The sequence below is a fragment of the Fragaria vesca genome, linkage group LG2, assembly GCF_000184155.1.
Source record: "Fragaria vesca subsp. vesca linkage group LG2, FraVesHawaii_1.0, whole genome shotgun sequence".
NCBI lineage: Eukaryota > Viridiplantae > Streptophyta > Magnoliopsida > Rosales > Rosaceae > Fragaria > Fragaria vesca.
This window is the reverse complement of record NC_020492.1, coordinates 22,844,417-22,867,463: the sequence shown is the minus strand read 5'-3', so window position 1 is coordinate 22,867,463 and position 23,047 is coordinate 22,844,417. Positions and strand designations below refer to the sequence as shown.

At 40.8% G+C, this 23,047-nt stretch overlaps 7 protein-coding genes across 7 annotated transcripts in view; 3 read left to right on the top strand and 4 right to left on the bottom strand.

Moving 5' to 3' along the window:
- Positions 1–23,047, top strand: part of LOC101312889 (group 2 truncated hemoglobin YjbI-like) — a 771,661-nt gene that overhangs the window by 17,690 nt on the left and 730,924 nt on the right. The window lies entirely within an intron of this gene.
- On the bottom strand, positions 1,052–3,164 carry LOC101300509 (4-coumarate--CoA ligase-like 5-like). Its single transcript, XM_004292871.1, has 3 exons — positions 1,919–3,164; positions 1,270–1,415; positions 1,052–1,123 (listed from the first exon to the last, which is right to left on the bottom strand). Exons 1-3 carry the CDS (start codon positions 3,162–3,164, stop codon positions 1,052–1,054), a joined length of 1,464 nt encoding a protein of 487 aa, XP_004292919.1.
- LOC101290720 (NADH dehydrogenase [ubiquinone] 1 beta subcomplex subunit 2-like) lies at positions 4,585–6,510 on the top strand. Its single transcript, XM_004291260.1, has 4 exons — positions 4,585–4,833; positions 5,628–5,673; positions 5,753–5,815; positions 6,276–6,510. Exons 1-3 carry the CDS (start codon positions 4,730–4,732, stop codon positions 5,813–5,815), a joined length of 213 nt encoding a protein of 70 aa, XP_004291308.1. The 5' UTR covers positions 4,585–4,729; the 3' UTR covers positions 6,276–6,510.
- On the bottom strand, positions 6,782–7,507 carry LOC101300220. Its single transcript, XM_004292870.1, has one exon. The coding sequence runs from the start codon at positions 7,505–7,507 to the stop codon at positions 6,782–6,784; it is 726 nt and encodes a 241-aa protein (XP_004292918.1).
- LOC101315305 (ATP-dependent zinc metalloprotease FTSH, chloroplastic-like) lies at positions 9,157–12,501 on the top strand. The gene is made up of 5 exons (XM_004291174.1): positions 9,157–10,673; positions 11,016–11,262; positions 11,366–11,549; positions 11,706–11,877; positions 11,985–12,501. Exons 1-5 carry the CDS (start codon positions 9,363–9,365, stop codon positions 12,204–12,206), a joined length of 2,136 nt encoding a protein of 711 aa, XP_004291222.1. The 5' UTR covers positions 9,157–9,362; the 3' UTR covers positions 12,207–12,501.
- Positions 12,342–16,518, bottom strand: LOC101292569 (probable serine/threonine-protein kinase At4g35230-like). The gene is made up of 9 exons (XM_004291181.1): positions 15,923–16,518; positions 15,687–15,822; positions 15,248–15,381; positions 14,948–15,053; positions 14,279–14,364; positions 13,583–13,771; positions 13,082–13,246; positions 12,880–12,993; positions 12,342–12,750 (listed from the first exon to the last, which is right to left on the bottom strand). The coding sequence occupies exons 1-9, from the start codon at positions 16,331–16,333 to the stop codon at positions 12,502–12,504; spliced, it is 1,590 nt and encodes a 529-aa protein (XP_004291229.1). The 5' UTR covers positions 16,334–16,518; the 3' UTR covers positions 12,342–12,501.
- On the bottom strand, positions 20,006–22,675 carry LOC101299932. Its single transcript, XM_004292869.1, has 4 exons — positions 21,922–22,675; positions 21,661–21,764; positions 21,314–21,537; positions 20,006–20,747 (listed from the first exon to the last, which is right to left on the bottom strand). The coding sequence occupies exons 1-4, from the start codon at positions 22,673–22,675 to the stop codon at positions 20,006–20,008; spliced, it is 1,824 nt and encodes a 607-aa protein (XP_004292917.1).

Below are 23,047 nucleotides of genomic sequence, written 5' to 3'. Positions count from 1 at the left end.
ATCTGCAAACTTTTGTGGACAACAGAAAAGGCAAGTCGTAATAGATCATGCCATATTTTCAAGTTGAAAAGGCTAAATCAAATTTGGGCCTAGTGTACACACACAGGTCTTATGCAATTTTGGGCCTAGTTTACACACGTCTTGCTCTATACGTACGTTATTGGGCTTCGTATTAGTGCAGGCCATTAGTATGCCTAGTCCAACACTGAGTCCCTGCTGCAATGATTCATGAGCATCACTGCAACACATTGCCGTTTGAGATTTAAGAATTAAACATCCAAATCACTAGTAATAAATTGAGGAATTATATTATGACCAGGCAAACATATACAAAGCTATCATATATAGTAAAATCATACTACTAGAAGAGGGCAAGCAAGGCCTGCGGGTGGGTACGTACTTGGTTGGGTTCCGAATGATGACCTAAACTAGTATTGTCCACAGAATGAGAATGCCCTTATGAAAAACTGAAATTGGCTGTGAAGAACAACTCTAGCTTAGCTTAGCTACCAGCTGGGTGTTTCCCTTGACTTCTTCATAGTTTAGAAGGAGATTTAGTTGCAAGCTGAATAAGATCCTTCCTGAGAATCTTGCCAGATGGATTCTTCGGTACGGAAGCTATAAACGCAACTTTCCTAATCCTCTTGTACGGAGCCACCTGCATAATGTCATTGGTATAACGCCAATTAGTAACAAACAAGCTAAGAGATTGAGTACGTATCACAGAATTCATTAGTTTAATTCTTCGATCATTATTGTAACGAAAAATGTTGTCCGGCTTGCTCTGTTTTAAGGATGTCTGTAGCAACAAGCACTTGGCAGTCATCTGTAAACAAACACCAACCTGCTTCGCTATGAAGTCCATGACAGCAGTCTCCGATAGATTGCTACCGGCTTTTCTTACCACGTACGCCATCGGAAACTGCCCTACCTTTTCATCAGGGAATCTGATCGAAAATACAACCATAAAATCAGTTCATCTGATGAGGAAATGAGTACTGAAATTGAAATGTGATCGTATACATCATTAGCTAGCTGGATATAGGAAAGCTTACGGTATGACAGCAGCATCAGCAATTTGGGGATGAGTGAGTAACAAAGCCTCCAATTCCGCTGGGGGCACCTATACATATTTTTTTTAAAATTGAAATCGTAAATTTGTTTATTCTAGAGTGTACTAATTAAACACATGTTTATAAAGATAAATTATAAGTAAACCATATTCAACTCTGCGTGCCATGCATGGTGCATATTATATTTTCGACTCACCTGAAATGCCTTGTACTTAATAAGCTCCTTCAACCTATCAACCACAAAGATGAATCCATCATCATCAATATAACAAAGATCGCCGGTCCTTAACCACCCTTCGGAATCAAGCGTGGATGCAGTGGCATCATCGTTGCAGAAGTATCCTGTTTGTACATCATATTTTTACCAAAACTAATTAGCAACAAAGTCGGAATTTTCTAATCATAAATGGATTTTTCTACTGTACATGTGTATAACATATATCAAGCCGTGAGCCGTCCGATCGTCTTGAATTTTTTAAAAAGCAATCGATTGGACGGCTCACGGCTTGATGTATGTCATACAAATGTGTATAGCAATCGAACCCATCGTAGATGAGGCGTAAAATATCTTTCTTTTTTCCTAAACTTTCGAGTCAAACACATATAAACAAACCTTAAAGATTATCTTATGGCAATCCCAATCACGCAGACAAGTAGATTCCAACATTTAGTTAAGACTAACGTGCATATAAGGATGAGATTAGTTTGTTTAGGATCTAGTTTACATTTTTTAGCAGACCAAAAAAATAAAAAATAAAGTCTTAATCTGTTGCCAATCAAAAAACGACAGAATGAGCCAAGTAAGCTTAAGAAACCCGTCAACGTTAACAGTGGATGCACTATACCTTTCATGATGGTGGGACCCTTGAGCCAAAGCTCACCGGTCTTGTTCACAGTTAAAGCCTCGCCGCTGTCGGGGTCCACAATCTTGGCCTCCATGCTCGGCGACAGCATCCCCGCCGTGCCGTACCTCCGGCTCTCCTCCAACGTGTCCGTCGAAGCTCCCACCCCCGTTGTCTCGGTCAAACCGTACCCTTGACTAATGCTGACGCTAGGAAACTTCTCCAAAAACCCTTCAATCACTTCCTTGCTCAAGGGGGCCCCACCGGACAGAGCCGAGCGCAGCGAGCTCAGGTCGTACTTGGCCTTTATCTCGGCCGCGCCGTTCACCAGCGCCACCAGAATCGGCGGCACCAGGGGCAGATACGTAACTCTGTACCTCCCAATGGCCGAGAGCATGTCGTGCATATCGAATTTCGAAAGGATGACAATAGTGGATCCTGACGTCAGGAACCCGGTGGCGAACGTGGCGAGGCCGTAGATGTGGAACATCGGAACAGTACACAGAAACGTCTGCTGCTGTTCCTCTTCAGCTTGCGAGAAGAATCTCCCTAACACGGTCCGGACCGTCGCGATCAGATTCCGGTGAGACGACACCACCCCTTTGCTGGCTCCTGTCGTTCCCGAAGAGTAAAGAAGAGTCGCCGTGTCGTTTTGGCTCACTGTCTCCCTGAACCGGCCTGACGTGGGCGGCCGGTTCATCATTGACGCGAGTGTCAGCACTTTCTTGTTACTACTGCTCTTATTCTTGGTTTGCTGATCAGCGCTGTCCATCAGGACTATGTTGTTGGAAGCGAACCCGGCGAGCTTGGGGAGGAGCTCGCGAGTTGTGAAGGCGAGGACGGGTTTGGAATCGGCGATTTGTTTGGTGATCTCTCGAGTGGTGTTGAGTGGGTTGGTGGTGGTTATGATGGCGCCGAGGGACATGGTGGCGAGGCAGACGACGGGGAAGGAGATGGAGTTGGGGGATAAGATGAGGATGACGTGGCCTTTTTTGATGCCCATGTCGGAGAGAGAGGAGGCGACGGAGTCGACGGCGCGCCAGAGCTGGGAGTAGGTGAGGTGGCGGCCCGTGGCGGCGTCGATGAAGGCGATGTGGCCGCGGTGGGCCTGAGAGGAAATGAATGTGGTGACGTCGAGAGAGTCGTTGGGTGGGAGAGGGACTGGTTTGCGCTTGCTGTAGAAGGTGGAGTTGGATTTGCAGAAGCCGCTTCTGGGATCGACGGCGGGAGGAGACGGAGGTGGCGCCATTGATCACGGGTGGAGTGGCGGCTTCTGAGAATCAAAGTGGGGTGGTCTGATACTTTTGGCTTTTTGTTGGCTGCTGGTCCAAGTGCGTGTGCTGGCTATATATCTATCATGGAATTTGAATTATTGGGGTGTAGGGTCAAATGAGTTTCATGCTTTCGACTTGAGAGTTTGTCAAACGTGGAATCCGTGCTTCGATCATCATCGGAGTGCCGACCACCGGCACGAGTTTTCACTTCCAGTCAAAAATAACAAGACTTTCAAATTCCAATGTTTTACCGGATTTATTGAAGCTTTGGAAACATTCTTTTTGTTCTTCGTTTTATTTGATCGGTTTATCCCAATTCTTGGTCTTCCCTAGCTAAGGGCTATTAGAACATGCTATGCAAAAAATGATATGCATAGTATATATGTCTTAATCATCTGATGAACAACTAAATTTATTGCTCATACATTTTAGTTGCAATCATCAGAGCCAAATTGCTACACAAGTCTGTCAACTTTAGATCTCTAGCTACTACGAATATACACCACAATCCACTGCCACAAAAATATCATACTTTTATCTCATATGATAAGAAGTTAGTAATGACATGAACAGTGACGGATACAAGATTTAACACTCAGGTGGGCTCAATATTTTTATTTTTTTGGTTGATCGAAACAATAAGAAAATTTAACTAAAATATATTAGCTAGATATACAATTTATTTATTGAGAGGCAATAATAAAATCTCATCCAAAACTACCATTTAAGCAATCGTTAGTTTTTTTTTTGTTGGAACTATTTATATGATAAAATAGAGGTTAAGATAACAATTCAATCATAACAAATACCAAAATAGATCTAAAATCTTACCAAAGAATGCTATGAGGCCTATTGTTAAATTTTGAGCCTGGTAAAAAAATGCATTTTAGAAGAAATTCAGAAAGTAAAGAAGTAAAAAAAAAGAAAACAAAGACTGCTGAGACTAAGAATCAAACCCAGGTGGTTGCTGTTAGTACAAACATCAAACCAAGTCAACTTAAGCTTCTTTTATTATTGTGAGGCAGACACTAAAATATTTAATCTCAAAATCTTGGTTGAGCTTGCCCACTACCAAGTAAAATTTGGCTTCGCACCTGGACATAAATGACATCAGCTACAAAATTAGCTACATGAAAAACATACTTAATGAGTTAATGCTAGCAGTAGCAGGTAACTCTATAATGTCGCGCACTACTTCGATCGGTCTCCAAAATGGATCAATCCAGCCATTCACCGCATCAATCACCATTTGGAATCTAACTTGAATTCTTGGCAAGTTGGCAGTAAGGTTTTTTCTTTTCTTATATCATGCGTCAACATAAATTGTCAAAAAAAATTCTGAAAGAAGCCCAACAAATGAATTTAAAGCGGGCCTGAACCGAGATGGCAGAAAATGCCCAGCACAAGTATATTGGGCGTCTGGGGTGTGATTCACTGCGGCGTTGAAAACATAGGCCACAGAGTAACTAATCAGGTCTCCAACAACACGAGCATCTCTGAAATCTGAGTCGAGGGCCTTTGTTCACAGAGAGCGAAGAAGATGGGAGGAGGACATGGACATGGCATAACGTACAAGGGCGTCACCGTTCATCAGCCAAAGAGGTGGCACACCGTCACCGGTAAAGGCTTGTGCGCCGTCATGTGGTAAACCCTCAGCCGCTCACTCTCACCTTCATTCGATTCTCTCATTCTTTCTTCTGATATTAACCCACTTGTTATTACATCTTACTCTTGCATTTCCCTAGTTATAGATTACCCATTATTCCACTTTTGCTCAAATTCGTTGAATTGTTATTGATTAATTTCGTTCAATTCAATGTACTTTGTCATGTCGGATCTGCGTGCTTTGATGTGAATATTTGGGCTGGTATCTGTTATAATTGGAACACGGACATGAGAGTTTAGCTTGGAAGAAAATAGGATGTTGGGAAATTGGTTTAGATTGAATTTGGGGATTCTGGATGTTCAATTTAGCGGCTTTGGAGCTGGATTGTATAGGTTTTACTGGTTCATGTTGTGCAATGGGATTTCGTATTGTCGCTGCAATCGGTTGGTGATTAGTCTAATGCCTGAGTTGAGTTGATTAGGAGCATAGAGAACTAGGGTAACAAGAACTGTTTCTGTACATTGTAAAGCTTATGCAACAAATACCTGGAAGTCTGTAACCTAAAAAACTGAAAGATGTGTTCTATGAGTATTAATCTTGTTCCGTTCTTACAAATTCTCTGCAATAGATAAGTTCACAGCTTCCTCAAAGTCAGTAGTCCTACCTTTTATTATCGTGTTTTGAATTGTAGTTATCTCTATTGCAGCAATGGAGATAGATAGTGAATTGCGATTCTGTCTTTCCCTCCTCTTCTCTTTTTTATCTTCTTCATTGGGCATAACATTGCAATTCTATGCAGCTTATGGGTTTTGTTTAAACTTTGATGTCTCAGGTTCTGGGTACTTTACAGAGCCAAGCAAGATGGTCCCGTAGTGCTGGTAAGACAGTTTCTCAGTTTCACTTGTCAGTGTTATGTACTATACATACATGGACTCACTATCATATTGTGTCTTTTAGGGTTGGAGACACCCCTGGGAGGGCCATGATGATCATGGTCATGGGCATGACGACCATCATTAGGTACAATTTTTCATTATATGCCTCAGCTTCCAGTAGAAATTGCGCATTACATTTTTTTGTTTTCTTGATGTGAAAGTTAAACGTAGGAGCTCTTATTTTCGTACTGATGTGACTCACATTTGGGTTATGTTTTCATACTGTTATGCATTGAGTCTATACTTTTGTACTTAGAAGTATCGACTAGCCCTATGCCTTCATGAAAGAAACTTCAGACGCAAGGATCCTGATGATTTGTATGGGTTGGTCATAATTTAGGATTAGTATGGTTAATGCTTGTGGTGATCTGATTAGTTCTTACCCGCTCTTGAAAAAGTGGCCTAATTGAAGTCCATGGGTTGGCTGATGAGTGACTGATCTTGGTTGATTGTTAGCTTTCGTTTCAGACTTCTGATACATTAATGAAAATGTCATGTTAAATGAAAGAATACTGAATGATCGAGCTCTTTTGTATTGGTTGCAGATCTCTTGTTGAAGAACCAAGAGTGGAAATCATCAAGGGATTTATTGTTGAGAGACTGCTGCAAATGTTTTCGAAGCATCTTTGTTGATTTCTCTTTAATAAAGTGATTGTGAAAAAAGAGTGTGATGGGCAGCTTATGTCCAGTACATCAAACTTTGTTTCAAAATGTTATTAATCATATTGTATGCTGTAAACAGATGGGGATGTTGAAAGAATGAAAGTGGGATTTGCGTTTGCTCTTGCTCTAATAATGGTTCATTCTCTGCAACCCAATTGAGTATTCGCAATGCCATCCATAGATTCACTATTCGTGTGGTGCTTCTTTCTTATCCATTGGAATTGTAAGATCAGTAGAATTACAATAATGAATTGGGAAAAAGCAGTTTATTGTTAAAAATCTAAGAATCGTTCACCAAAAGAAGTAAAAGAATTAGTAACATTCCAATTGATGGATCAAAGAATCAAAGAATCATTGGCTACAAGCCTACAATTAACTAGCTAATGAACTAGTTGGTAAGGATGTTTAGAAGTGCAACTCTGGTGTCGATCAAGCGCCTGAACATGCACTCCAACTCAACTTGAAGATCTTCAATGGCAATCTCCACAGCATCCAACCTTGCATTTGCACTCTGAAGCGCTGTTGCATCGCATAGATCATGTACTTTTTGGCTCCTCCCACACATTAACTTGGACATGAATCTGAAAGAAGCAGTGCTACTTCTACTAGTTGATTTCCCATCCAGCCAGGGTATGGAAATGAGGGACAGCAAAGTCTCCACAATTGAAACTGTGGTGACCCTAACTTGTCTTAGCACATCCACAACAAGCGTAAGGTTCTGGTCTATAGGGCAAAGCTCCAAGCTAACGATGGAGGCATTCTTCTTCATCGGACGGCTGCGGCCTTTCAAAGAACTCAAGCACTTGAGGGTCTCCTTCTTCAACTTGTTCCTATAGAAATTGTAGGCCGTCATTTTGCTCCCAATATCTTCTTCACTTGAGCTGTTCACTCTGCGTAAAGTGAACTGCAGGTCCTGCAGATGCTCTTTCACAAGAAGAAGAACATCTTTCGAAATGCTGCACACATCCAACAGTCTAAGAGATGCTTCTGAAACCTCATGAACCCATTTTTCTTGACTGTTGCGAACCAGAGCTTGTTGAATGATAGGAGAGTGGAGAAGATCATTGGCAGAGTTGTGCAAATTTCTCAGAGCTTCAAAGTTCGGGCCAGCCATGTTCGAACTTGATCTAGTTATATATTGAGCTTGGAAAGAGAATGTTGATGTACGTTGAAGGGTACGTTTGTGGGTGGATGTTGTAAGAGGAATAAGGTAGCAGCACCTATATATAAACAGTTGTACGTACTGTAAGTTAAATTAGAGATCTGAGATCTTGAAGAGGAAGAGGACCATGAAGAATCCTGTTGAGTACGGAAGGTAGTGGCGGTAGCTATACAACTGGTAAACAGCTAGCTAACTAATAATATTATTCATGCAAATTTGTCTGAATAATATTGAGGACGAACCTTCCATGCATACAGAATACTAGTATTTTAGAGAGCAAGAAAATAGAAATGAGGAGGCAAAGCAGTATATGAAGTAGATTTTGCTGTTGGTGATTAGACTTATAAGGATAATCATACATGCATGAGGGGGACTAGGGCACAGGACAGCCAGGTTTGAATTGGTGGAAATTAGGAGACAATTATGTTGTAACAAATTAAGATTAGCTAAATATTAAGGTCTTGATTAAGGAGATTAGTATAATGGATGTGTTACAAAATGATCCACTTAACGACAAACTGTTCATATGGTTTTGTTTCTCAACGTACGACATAGTATTGATCGTGTGCAGAAGCTGAGATCAAAATCCACAGTTGCAACAGTTGAAGGAACTTCCCAGAAGTTCATAGGAAAGTTCATATGGGAATAGTTTTAGTCAAACATATAGCAAGGCATTTGGGAAATAGTTATTAAATCATTTGTAGTATTTTTGTTGCCATTAAGGCGCAAGACATTTCTGAAGCTTGATTTTGGAGAAAGCTAATCACATCTGTGGGTAACTTACCAGAAATGGAAATAAAAGTGAATGAAAGAACCGAATTTCGATTACTTATTGTCACCGAGTAATCGACACCTTCATCATTTATGATTCTAGGATACAAATGAAGAAAATGGTTTCGTTGCACGACTTTCCCAATATTTACATAGTACCGTATTATAATTGAATTCTAAGTGAACTTTTGTGCACTAAGTGTCTTAGTGGTCGAGTATCAAGTAAAGAGCTTTTAAGCTGAGTTCGATTCACAAAGCTAGCTATCAAAGTTGTTAAACACTATACTGCATTGAATTACCAAAGCATTCACATGTGCCTAAGAAGCCTTTAGGCTACTCTAACACGATCACACACAAATGCAAGTGAACTCTATATAGAATAATTAAAATCATACAATATGAGTATGTAACTATCTTTTGGGTCTCCTAGCTCAGTAATACAGTGAGGTGAGCTACACCATTTGTTAATTGCATTAAGGCCCAATAACAAGTTCAAAGTACATTAAACCCAATAAGCAGTCCAAGAACATAAGCCCATTAACAAGATCCTAGACCCAATCTCTGTAATGTAAACATCAAAATGTCCCTACGAATCACTGCTATTTGAATCTGAACACAAAAATGAAACAAAATGTTTTGAGATCGGACAAATTGAATGGAGAACATAGAGTACACGTAGGTTCACAGCCCAACCAAAACAATCCAAACTGCTCAATCCTCATCTATGGTGTCCCTTGCTTTGAAGCAAAATTCATGAATCAAATTCCAAGTCAAAAACTCAAAAAAGCACAAAATATCACAGCCCAAAATTTCCAGTTCCAAGCTTGCCACGACAATCACTTCAACACTTCCACGCCTCTCTCTCTCTCCCCCTATAAATTTCACTCTTCTGCACAATAACCAAATCCAACGTCCACGATTTGCTGGTGGATTTCAAAACTAGGATTTGATAGATTAGATAACAGAAAACAAAAGAAGAGGAAGAAGAGAGGCCAACCCAACCCCCCATTTCCTCTGAGGAACCAAATCCACATCCATGGCTTCCACAACCAACCCTCTACTCTCTTCTAGCTTCTACGGCACTAAAATCCTCCACTCTCCTCCAACACCCAAAACCACCAGATCATCACTCCTTCCTCTTCCTTTGTTCTCCAAACCAAACCTTGTCTTCGCCAAAAACGAAAAACCCAACTCGGATTCCATCAAATCCATCACATCCCAAGCCACTCTAGCCGCCTTACTCTTCTCCTCACTCACCACCCAACCAGCTCTAGCCGTTGACAACGTCACGCCACCGTCACAGCCCGCCCCGGTGCTCGAGGCCCAGCCCACCAAGCCCAACTCCTCTCCTTTTTCTCAGGCCCTCAACTTAACCGCGCCAAAGCCGCAGTCCCAGGCCGCCACCGACCTCCCGGAAGGTAGCCAATGGCGTTACAGCGAGTTCTTGAACGCCGTGAAAAAGGGCAAGGTCGAAAGAGTCAGGTTCTCCAAGGAAGGCTCGGCTCTTCAGCTAACGGCGGTTGACGGCCGTCGCGCCTCGGTTGTTGTCCCCAACGACCCGGACCTCATCGACATTCTCGCCATGAACGGCGTCGACATCTCCGTCTCCGAGGGCGACTCCGGCGGCGGGATATTCAACTTCATCGGGAATTTACTCTTTCCGATAATAGCCTTCGCCGGATTGTTCTTTCTTTTCAGGCGAGGACAGGGCGGTCCCGGAGGACCCGGCGGGCTCGGCGGGCCCATGGACTTCGGAAGGTCCAAGTCAAAGTTCCAGGAGGTTCCGGAAACCGGTGTGACGTTCTCTGATGTCGCCGGAGCTGATCAGGCCAAGCTGGAGTTGCAGGAGGTTGTGGATTTCTTGAAGAATCCTGATAAGTACACTGCCTTGGGAGCTAAGATTCCCAAAGGGTGTCTGCTTGTGGGCCCTCCCGGTACCGGAAAGACCCTGCTGGCTCGTGCGGTTGCTGGTGAGGCTGGCACGCCGTTCTTCTCGTGTGCCGCGTCAGAGTTTGTGGAGCTGTTTGTGGGAGTGGGAGCGTCGAGAGTGAGGGACTTGTTTGAGAAGGCGAAGTCGAAAGCGCCCTGCATTGTGTTTATTGATGAGATTGATGCCGTTGGGAGGCAGAGGGGGGCGGGGATGGGAGGTGGAAATGATGAGAGGGAGCAGACTATTAATCAGTTATTGACGGAGATGGACGGGTTTTCAGGGAATTCAGGTGTGATTGTGTTGGCGGCGACTAACAGGCCGGATGTTCTTGATTCGGCATTGTTGAGGCCTGGAAGGTTTGACAGACAAGTAACTGTGGACAGGCCTGATGTTGCTGGGAGAGTTAAGATCCTGCAGGTTAGTTAATTCTATCAGTTCTGTGAATTCAGTTGGCATTCATTTTATTTGTTTGTGTTATGCATACTTGTTACAGCAAAGTTTAGTGCAACAAAGTGATATGAGTCAGCAAAGTTTACATTACTATGATTTAGTTAAGGGAGAAAACTAGTTGAAGCGTAAAATGTATGTACATGCTGAACTAATTAAAAGCATCGTATGAATTCGATTATATGCATTTACTTAACGCATGATTGTAGACAATAGTGTGTGTGGAATCTGCAATGTTATGTTAAAAGTTCGTGAGAATGAATATTCGTGTAATGTATCTGTATTCTCAAGTAGAGCACTTTTTGATGGCAGGTGCACTCCAGAGGGAAGGCACTGGCAAAGGATGTGGACTTCGAAAAGATTGCAAGGAGAACGCCTGGTTTCACAGGAGCTGATCTACAGAACCTGATGAACGAAGCTGCCATTCTTGCAGCCAGACGTGAGCTCAAGGAAATAAGCAAAGATGAAATAGCTGATGCTCTGGAGCGAATTATTGCCGGACCAGAGAAGAAAAATGCTGTTGTCTCGGAGGAGAAGAAGAAATTAGTTGCTTACCATGGTATATGTATAGAATAACACAAAGCTTTTCCCATCCAGTAACTAATGGTTTTGCAATTATTACTTTGGAGTGCTTAGTTTTGTATTCTGATCTTTCTTTGCAGAGGCTGGGCATGCTCTTGTTGGTGCTTTGATGCCTGAATATGATCCTGTAGCCAAGATATCCATCATCCCTCGTGGCCAAGCGGGTGGTCTAACCTTCTTTGCTCCAAGTGAAGAGAGACTCGAGTCTGGACTGTACAGCAGAAGCTACCTGGAGAATCAAATGGCTGTTGCCCTTGGAGGAAGGTTAGTGATACTACTCTTTAGTTTTCTACCTCTAATGCCCTGAGAGCAGCACAAAAGAAATGGAAGACTCTTCAAAATGCCTTGCTGAGTTTGAGCTATATTGATAATCCTGTGTACAATAGGAATATAGTTCTCACCATCATTTTGCTATTGCAGGGTTGCCGAAGAAGTTATCTTTGGTCAGGCGAATGTGACAACAGGAGCATCAAATGACTTCATGCAAGTTTCAAGGGTGGCAAGGCAGATGGTTGAGAGATTTGGATTCAGCAAAAAGATCGGACAAGTCGCAGTTGGTAGTTCAGGTGGCAATCCCTTCTTAGGTCAACAGGTAAAGCAGCTCCCTTTCTTTGATCATGGCATGCAAATTCCTCTTTCTTTGTCCCATGGAATGCATGATGTGCCTCTGCTGATGATTTATATACATTTCAATTGCAGATGTCATCCCAAAAAGATTACTCCATGGCGACCGCTGATATTGTGGATGCAGAGGTGAGGGAGCTGGTAGAGAAAGCTTACAAAAGGGCCACGGAGATCATCACAACCCACATTGACATCCTCCACAAGTTGGCGAACCTCTTGATAGAGAAGGAAAGTGTTGATGGTGAAGAGTTCATGAGCCTCTTTATTGATGGAAAGGCCGAGCTTTATGTGTCGTAATTAGGCAGTTCAAAGTAAATTCATGTATCATTACTCAGCGTGAACATGTTGTATTATAAGTTTCATATACACAAGTACAGGTTAATCAATCATTTAATCAATTAGGGGGAAAAAGTTATAGCACAGTTGGTACTTGATGCAGAAAAAAATCTGACATTTTTGATTGAAACAACTCCCATTTTCTATTGTACATAAACCTGCATGTTTTGTTACAACAACAGCTGTAGCAGCTTGATACAACAATATGGTGGCAATTGTAATACAGGAACAAATAATTACAAGGCAGTTTTCACGATCATCTCCCTCTTTGTTTTCTTTTTTCTTCAAGCGCAGCAGCCTCATTCAACATGTCAGCTGCATCCTTGTGCATATCTAGCTTGGCAAGAGCAACTGCCTGCATGTAAAACGCAGTGGACCAGTCGGGGTAGACACATTGTGCTTGCATTGCATCTCGGAGGGCAGCATCTGGTTGATCGCAAAGCAGATGACAAAGACTTCTCCGTGCATAGACAGTTGGAGAAACCATGGTCCCAACATCTATGAACTGCAAACATAAACAGAAAAACAAAATTGAGATTTCATACATCAATAAAGAAATACCCGAGCTGCTCCTTGTGGCACAAAAAGTGGAGTCCTCTAACTCCTTGTAAAATGCTACATTATGCATACATACCTGAGAATAACTATTTATCGCAGATCTAAAATCTTTGTCACGGAATGCCAAGTCTCCACGCTTTCTTGCATCCAACATATCTTTCATTTGCTGAGTCCATTCTTGGAAAGACAACTGAAACAAAGACGAAATAGTTCAGTAAGGAGTCGAGGACTTAGAAATTGGATAAGCATGGGAACCTACATTTGCACAATTTAATTACCTCATTGGTTCCTTCATCATCTTTGTAGTGTGTCATTACCAATATCTGATGGATAGCTGTCAGGTCCATCCTTGAACAGGCATCACCCATGGCAGAAAGAGGGTGTTGTGGAGTCGGAGGTGCTTCCTCATGCTTTGGAATTCCCAGCATCACATACGATGGAACCTGCATCATCATCGTAAAAGTATGCTGACTAAGCCTTTTTAAATCTATAGGTCGGGGAAACAGAATCAGTCTAGGAAAGACTGAGAATAGCAACAGAAAGCATGATAAAGATCTACAACATCATTGAAGTATAAAGTTTTAAAATTAAGTTGCAGTACTGTTGGTTTGACAATGTTGGTTAAGATAATAAAAAATGCATTATTTTCACAGAAAGAGGATAATGTATGCTTGAAATGCACAAGGGGAGAAGGCAAGATAATATAAAATGTATTATTTTCACAGAAAGAAGATAACATATACTTGAAATGGACAAGGGGAGAAGGCGAGAATACTTACATCAGATTTATTTTGCAGTGGGGCAAGTGTTGCAGCAAGGTCTTTGGTATTCGGCCGCTCCCTAGGTTCATATTGCAAACATTGTGAAGCAAGATCAAAAACCACGGTTGCCTCTTCAGTTGAAAAATTACCCTCAAGATGTGAATCCATTAACAGAAGAATGTTTCTACCCCGAATCATTTCAAGAGCCTGCATAGACACAAACAACAAATATATATCTATAGATATTCTGTTTCCCCAGCCTTTATAACACATGTTAAAAAAAAAAAAAACTAAGAGAAAATTCAAACATAAAAATCACGAAAGTGGGGCAGAAAAAAAATTAAGATCCATGCTTTAAATCATTCTTCAACATCAGTGTCATGAATGATGAAACCAACTTCATATCGAGTAACAAAGATATTTATTTCAGTACATGACTTGGTGGATATATGAAAAGTCAACCAATGTGTCCAACTATGAGCAATTCATATTCAACTATATTTTCAACCACACATTGAAAAAAAATAAGGGCCCCTACAATGCCATCTACCAACATTTCTGACAGAGGCATTTTAACAAACAATTACTTGCTTACCATACGACTTTAGACTTCCGCATAACTAAGCCAAAAGCATTGCACTTTGGCTATTTGATTTATGGACTACCACACTGACAAACTGTAAAGCAACTGCATGAAGGTTGTAAACTACTTACATGACTTGGAGGTATGTGCTTCCCACTGAGAAGATCTAAAAGGACAGTCCCAAAACTGAAGGTAACACTTTCCGGAGTCACCCTTCCTGCAGCATACACGATGAAAATTAGTATAGAAATGACTTGCCAAAGTAGTTCTCCAGACATAAAGAACTAATACAACATCCTATGCAGTGTGAACTAACCACATGTAGCATGCTAAGACTTAAGCAAGACATTTATTCACAGAAACTTTCAAAACTACGGGCAAGGGTGGACTAATCTCTCATTCTGAACACATAATACCGGCATGGTAATTTATAAGTTTTGGCATAACATGGAACTGAGTCTTCCTTTTCTTGAGCATTAAACTTCAGTGTAAGGTCTCTGACAACATTTATGGCAACTCTACAAAATTCAAATTTTGCTTCACAGTATATCTCCTTTAAATTCTGATAATATATATATAGTAATACATGCAACAAGAATACTTCACCCAAAATCCTGTATTTTCTGCTAGAAACTATTACAGACAGATGTATTCAAGACTGAAACAATTTTTCTTAATTAAGCTTTCAGTGATGCTGTTTGTGATGCATACAGTAACATCAATTACAACAATGAAAAGGATTGTCTAAGCAGAAAAGAAACTTAACTTATACACATTGAACTAAGACGATAAGCACATACCATTTTTAAGATATTCAGGAGGAGTATAGGCGAGATTAGTGCTGTAACTTTTTCCATCCCTACTGTTTTTCATCAACCCAAAACAAGAAAGTCGAGGATCACCATTCTGCCAAGAACATCCGCAACATCATCACTTTGATCTCATATAAACCCATTTAATCTACAGATGACATATCTTAATGCGAGAAGAAATATGCCTACTTAAGAAACCAAAATTCGAAAAGATGAGATAAAATCTTTTTTGTTCTTCGCTAAAGCTATTATATATTCAAGCTTTGGAAAGAAGACTTAAGATCACACCTCATCAAAGAGAACCCTATACGCATTCAAGTCATGGTACAACGGACGGCCTTCACTACTGCAATAATCCAATGCTTCAGCAATGGATAGAGCAACTCTTAATCGCATGGTCCACTCAATGGTCTGATTTTCCCCTGTCAAGAAAGGGTAAACTCAATGTATATCCACAGAAACTTAAAATAACTCTACCTAAAAAAACTACCAAGCCACTTGTTATAAATAGAGGCGAAAAGGAGAGAACATTATATGTCTGTCAGAGTTGCCAACAGACCTATCCTGCAAATTAGATTTTCTATGGCTTCCTAGTCATATTCACTCGAAAATTCCCTAGATCTCAATTCTGAATTCTACTAGCTCAAGTGTAATGCAACTTGATAAACTCAACGAAATGAGGCAAGATTAGAGAAACACGTTATTAATGAACAAAAAGAAAACTTACAGTGGAAGAGATGCTTGGCAAGAGTATCATTAGGCATGTACTCAGCCACCAGCAGCCTCTCGTCGCCGTCGCAGCAATATCCGATCAAATTCGCAAGCCTCTTGTGCCTCAGCTTCCCTACTCCCCAAGCTTCATCCTGAAACACCAATACAAAAATATAAAATTAATTAAAAAAAATAGAAAATAAAAAAAATTGAACTGGAAAATGAAATGAGAGAGAGTTGGAGGTGGCGTACGGCGAATTGTTTGGGGTCCGGCCAGGCCAGCTTGGCGAATTTCTTGACGGCGATCCAGCGGCGGTTGTTGTTATTCTGTAGCCTCCCCTTGTAGACGACATTGGGGGCCTTCTCGCCGCTCTCGGAGACGATGAAGTCGGAGCTGAAGTTGTTCGTCGCCGCTCTCAGCTCCGCCAGCGAGAACTCCGAGAAACCCGGCACCGTTACGGCGTCGTTTCCGTTGGACACTCCCGGACCGTTGCTGCTCGCATACGACGTGGCGTTGTTAAACGCCGAGGCCGCGCTTTTGTTGTTCTGCTGAGGATGATACTGATTCTGATTCTGCTGCTGTTGTAGCCTGCCGTTGTTGTTGTTGTTCTTCTCTTCCGTCTTCTGCCGTCGCGGTGGAAGCAAGGACAGGCAGCAGCCCATAACTCGGCCGAGTCCGACTCAGTTCACTCGGCCTTCCGCACCGGCTCGTTGTTCAGCTCAACAATCATAGAAAGAAGAAGAGAGAGAAAACGAGAAGGAGAGAGAGAGAATCTTAAGCTGTAGTCTTTCTCTCATTGCTCAATTGCGTTTTCTCTCTGTGTCTGTGTGTCTCTCTCTCTCTTCCTGTTACCTCCAACTGTTGGAGTGTCCTTTTTAGATTTGTGGAAAGGATATTCTGGTAATTTTGTAAGCGCCAACCAACAACAGTACCCGGAGCAACGTCTCTGGATTTTCTACTAGATTTAGGCAAAATGATCAGCAGCAGTATTTTCCACGTCCAATCTCAATCTCATGGAAACAGGCTGGCTCGTATCTAATATGTTAGAAGTTAGAAGTTAGAACAACATCATAGCATCATTTAGCTGAACATCAAATGCCCAGTTTGCATTAAGTATCCATTTATTTTTGAGTAAAATTGACCGTTATCACAGTTGTGAGTTGTTTGATATATATTGTCTTATTATAATTGTTCCGTAATAGGTTTTTTTTCGAACAATCTGTAACATATTGTCCTTGATTTTGAACCATATGTGACAGGTTATGTTTGTCTGCAGATCAAATTCTCAATTTTTCAAAAAAAGAAAATATTATCAAATTACCAATAAGGAACCAAAATGAAATGAATGCATGTCGATTAATAAACAAAAAGTGCTTTCCACACCTTCCTTCGCACTTGAGGAAAAAAAGATGATTGGTTGGAACTTGTAGGTGTTGGAGGGCCAAAATGCGCAATAATAAACAAAACAATTATATATGAGGTGTGAATGTGATATATAAGATGAGAAAGCGCGTATCGCTCACAGCAAAAACGCGGCTATAGAAAAGGACGTTGCCTTTTTGTACTTAGCTGCTACTGCAAAGTGGCTCTGTTCTCTTTTCACACTTGCGCGCCTTATTTTCCACATATCGGTTTCGTTTCAGCTCATCAACAACGAAAATGAGCCTCCAGGAATCTTTGATTTGGTACTCTTGTAGAGGTAGAGAGTAAAGACCAATCGAAACAGAGCTGGTCATTAGCTTACGGTAATTAATTTATACCATCAAATAAAAGAGCAGCTGCTGAGAAAGATTGAGGAAATTGTTCGTTGTCGATCCACGATTTTGGAAAAGTACAGGGGGAAGAAAATCATACAACGTTATGCGAAGCGATAATGTCAGCGACATTTCTGAGAGATTATCCGTCGAGCTTGATCTCTACCCCTCTCAATTTCAGCCGCCCCAGCACGTCTTTGGCCTCCGGCTCGTTCAACACTATCATCGGTCTCCAGTACCCCATCGTTCTTTCTCCCGACATTTTCTTACTTCCTCTTCTTTCTTCCCCTTATTAATACTTTTATTTTAATTCCTAGATTCCTTGCCTACTGAGGAAACAAATCTTGAAATATTTCTCCATTATTCAAGCTTTGTATTGGCTTTCCTATCCAAGTCCATAGAGGAAATAAATCCAGAAAGTTTTTATGTTAATTTTCCTTTTCTTCATAGGAATAAATCTGGATAGTTATCACCTTGACTTTCTTTCCCTACATAGGAAACAAGTATAGCAAGTTATATCGATCTTGATGTTCCTTTCCTGTAAAGGAAACAGAACTGTAAGTACTGTGCCTATAAATAAGAGCCTTGGCCAGATTATTGTATCATCCATAAAAAGAAAAGAATAGAAGAGAAGAAAATTGTTTTGCGAGTCTCCGAGCAACTATGAGGTACTCGTTGAGACAATGTCCTGCTCTTAATGACTGTGCTCTTAAGGTCATTTATGAGAAGGTTGAAACACAGAAGGTTGTAAAGGTTAATACTGTTCAAGATGTCTTATCTAAAAAATTGATACTTATGTTTGTGTTTTGAATAACATGGCCAACCCAACACAATTAGGTTTACCGGCTACGCCTTTGGTTGTAGGAAAATCCCAAACATGATGGAAACCTAACGAGGAAGAGGCTGTTTTGATAGCTTCAGATGAAAGACCAGTCTCTAGGAGAAAAATAATAGAAGGTTCATATATAGCCTTGAGAACTTTCAGCATATCTACGGCTGAGTCATCGAGCCAGTAGCAATTCCAAAACAAAATAGTAGGAGGTTCTTCTGGTTTTTTGAGGAACTACCAGTTAGTTAGTCAAAAAACCAGAAGAATCTCCTACTAGAAGAATCTCCTACTATTTTGTTTCGGAATCGCTAAGGGCTCGGCAACTCAGTCATAGATATGCTGAAAGTTCTCAAGGCTATTTATGAACATTCTATTATTTTTCTCATAGAGACTGGTCTTTCATCTGAGGCTATCAAAACAGCCTCTTCCTCGCTAGTGTTCCATCATGTTACCTAATTGTGTTGGATTGACATGTTATTCAAAAAAAACATAAATATCAATTTCTTAAGCAAGACACTATGTTGATTTCGTGATTAACGTGGGTGTCTTGATGGTAAGCAATGGAGGTAGGTTAACGAGATTCTATGGGCACCCAAAAGTGAAACATCGCTCATGGGAATAGATTTGAAAGGTTCGTCGCTCAATCATTCTTTACAAACATCATGATATCTCTAATTAGGGAGGAAAAGATTGCAATTTGCACGTGAGGGCAAAATAACAGATCTTGTGTCTGAGCTCGGTATTAAGATCAAAGATAGGTTTACAGATTCTACGTTCAGTGGATGGAGTACTTGATTTTGAAGAAGCTAACACAAGCAGCCAATTAATAGGCGAGAGGCAAGAGCAGGCAGCAGCTGTTGCCTTGAAAAGTCTTGTAAACAGCAAGGCCAAGAAGCCAATCATACTTGAATAAGATAACCAAGGCATACAAAAACAGTAGAGCATAGCTGTTCTCAATCTCAGAGTAAAAGGCGGAGCGATGTTAGTTAAGTAGATGCTTTCGATGCTATTAATTGTTTGTGCCTTTTGTTTTCAACTTTTGTGTGTTTCTAGCCTTCGATTGATGGCCAGTTGTTTTGTGGTATGTAATCCTTTTGGGAATCTTCTTAATGAAATATTATTACCAATCAATTTCATATTCCATAATTTGTATATGATGACTTCTAATGCATCCTATTTACAAGTGTTAGAGAGCGAGCATGAATCCTGTCCAGAATCTTGTCCATTACAGATCTGATATTGCTGTGTTTATGCATCAGTTTTCGTATTCCTAAGATTATGCATCAGTTTTGATATTGCTATCAATTTAGATTTATTGCATTATGTAAAAGTTGTGTAGAGCTACTCTTATATAATGTATAGCATGTAATTGTAAAAAATCAATGAGAATCAATTTCTACAACAAGCCTAGGAGTCGTAATAAGGTAATTAATAATCTAAGCAATCGAGTATCAAGGTAAACCTCAATTTAGATCAAACTGATTTAGATCAACCAGGATACTATTGCTACTTCTCTCAAACACAATTGCAGGCTGGCTCATGTTCCGGTCAAGACTAATCCCCCTTGTTGATGAGAGAAAGCAGCAATAGCAACACTTGGATATTTGGGATATCCACAAAATCTAAACCCCTCAAAAGGGAAAACCAAGTTTTCTAAACTAATGAAATGATCTACTTCTAACTCATCTAAGTAGAACTAACCTAATTTCTAATAAATACCTTGATAACCCTCTGCATAATACTGGTTTGACTCAACTAGCAGCATGCTGGAATTCTACAATGTGTGCATGAAGCTCTTCGTATGCTTCCATGGAATTTGCGGTGAACTTCTCCATTGCTTTTAGTGTCTCCTTCAGATCCCATTCCACATTTCTAGAACTATTATGATCCTCACTCGGCACTTGCAGTCTCTCTCCAGGTAAAACAACTCTATCCACTTCTCCCAGTAGACCAAATATTTTTCCTCTTCCAGCTTGCATGACCTTTTGCATCTTTTGCTGCTGCTCCTCCAAAAGTTTTACTTTCCTCCCGAGATCTTTGTTTTCAATTACCCTTTGCTGCAGTTCTACATTCTGCTGCTCCAAAAGAAGATCTATACTAGCTTGGAATCCCTGGATGGCTTCAGTCACTTCTTTCTCTGAGAGTTGATCCATAGTTCGGGACCACTGATTACATATCACAAAAACTGGTGGTGCTCCCATTCTACCAGGAGAAAAGGGTACTGTACCGTCTTCTGTTTCTTCAGGTTCATATAGAAGACATCTCAGAAGCCAACCGTTTAGTGCTTTTACACAGCATTTTTGAGTGATGATCCAATTGGAAAAGCATAGATTCCAGTTTAGAAGCTCTATCTTGAGTTCAATTACAGCCTCAATATGGTCATCATTAGAGTGCTTAATTTTGGATGCAATGACATCTAAGCCTTTGGCTTCCCCAATTGCTTGGTTCTGGAGCTTGTGGCATTCGAGCATATCCTTCCACATGCCTAGTAACCTACATGAACAAGAAGATATAGTCAAGCCATGAATATCAGAAGGAATCTGCAAACCACATAAAAAATAAAAAATAAAAACCCCCAGACCTAAACCCATATCTAAATGCTGAATGGAAAACCATGTCAAACCAGTTAGGAAATTTCACATTAGTAGTTCGGGTAGACATGCATAACCAGAAATATAGCATTCTGTAGAATAATCAGGAGATTAAGGACATCATACATAATTACATATGTTAATACCACATCAAAAGATTCAAAATATCGTGCAATTAAGCATTAAGACATTCAAATTAGTATTCAACATATAATCTGCATACAATTACTGCAGCAAAGTTTAAACCACAACAATAACCATCATTGACACTCATCAGGTCTACTTCAGATTTTCAAATAAGGTTCAGTTCAGTTTAGTTTTTCATTGCATAGCCATATTATAGTCTTCGGCTCTTAGATAATAACCTCAGGTGAGTATATAAATGAGAAATGAGGCAAATGTACGCAATATATTAGTCAAGAGAAAGCTCTTTACAACTCACAAACAAACAGACACAATATCACATACCTATGAATCAGCTCAATAATATGCGGCCACAACTCTTCGTCCCTCAACTTATTGATGGTAATTGATATTCTATCAACAATCTGAATTGCAACTTTCATTTTTGCTAATATATTGTTAAGTGAACTGTGGATAGAGTCGACTTTGGGGGAGTCGCCACCCTTCTTATCCAACTGTTTCAGCATCCTAGTCTTCTTCTCATGCGTCAAACGCAATAATTCCTCAGCCTGCATTGCACAAGTACATAAACACCATAGAAATATATCCGATAAGATAACTACAAATCAAAACGCAGATGAATATATTAATAATGAGCCAGCTCCCTAGCTAATTAAGCGAAATGTATATACCTTGACTTCATCATAAAGTTTCTTCTCCCACAATAAGAGAGTTTTCAGAGTGTATGCTAGGCTCTGGGAGCTCATCGCCGAATGTAACTGATCAAATCCACACTCTGCTTGTCCAACATCCAACAAGATCAAAAATCAAAATCAAAAACATGCTCATTTCATGTAATATTTCAAACCAAATTATAATTAACCCTATGATTTCATAAAAGAAAATAAATATAATCACTGAAATTGAGAAATTTAGGGAAATGTACACACTACCTGGATGAACCGAATTAATCTTGTGATTATGATTATGAGACAGCAGCTTCAGAACCTCATTGCCACACTCGGAAGCTTTCTCAAACTGAACCTGAAGCTCCGTCATCGCCTCGACGACGCCGTTTTTGACTTCATCTCTCGGAGGAGTGCTCGTCTTCTCCGTCCGCTCACTCTTCTGTTCTTCCTCTTCAACATTTTCCACATTAGTCTTGGTCACCCCTTCATCGATCTTATGTCCAATTTTCTCATCGCGATCAGCAACAACAGGCTGCGGATCGAAGCCATAAACCGACTCGTATTTCTCGTACACGTCATCGAAGAGGTTCAGGAAATCCCAGGTCGAGCTGATCGGAGACGGCGGCGGCGGAGGGGTTTTGGCCAAGTGAGAGGTCAAAACGACGCCGGTCGAGCTCAAATCGCCGTAGCGGTGAACACGGGACTCGTCCGAGTCTTTCTCGGCGCTGTCTTCGGATTCTTCGGAGTCAGAAGAGAATTGAATGTGACCCGAACCCGAACCCGAATTGGAACCGGAAGGGGAGGTGGTGCGAGAATTACAAGGCTCTTGTTGTTCAAGTAGTCCGATATCGAAGAAACGAGCGAGGGAGGGACCGAGTGTTCTTAGGCACTCCGAGTACGCCACGTGTGCATCGGCGAGGGCTTGGGCTTGCCGGAGAGCTTGGTCGAGGAACTTGTTCCGGTCACGGCAGAGAGCGACGGCCGGGAGGTCGTCGAGCTTTGAGGGAGCGCAGCCCATGGCAAGTGTGATTAGTGTCTGTGATTTCTGTGTGATTTGGAATAGGAGGATTGAAATTTTGCAGAAATGGAAGATTTAAATAGGGAGATTAAGCTTAATTAGGGAGGCTCTTCCTTAATTGTGAGGGAAAAGCTGGCGGGATAGGAAAAAGAGATACAGGCATATATAACGTCTCTATTTTGATTTTCAGAGTTTTTGCCAATATGACCCTGATTTTATTCCTTATTACACCCTTTTAACTTTTCTTCTTATATTTTCAAACCCTTTTATAAGTTTATTACACCCTTGCATTCTTTTTTTGTTATATTTTCAAAACAATCATAACGTCTTACATGTTATAAATGATGATGTATTCGAAGTGTGTCTAAATAT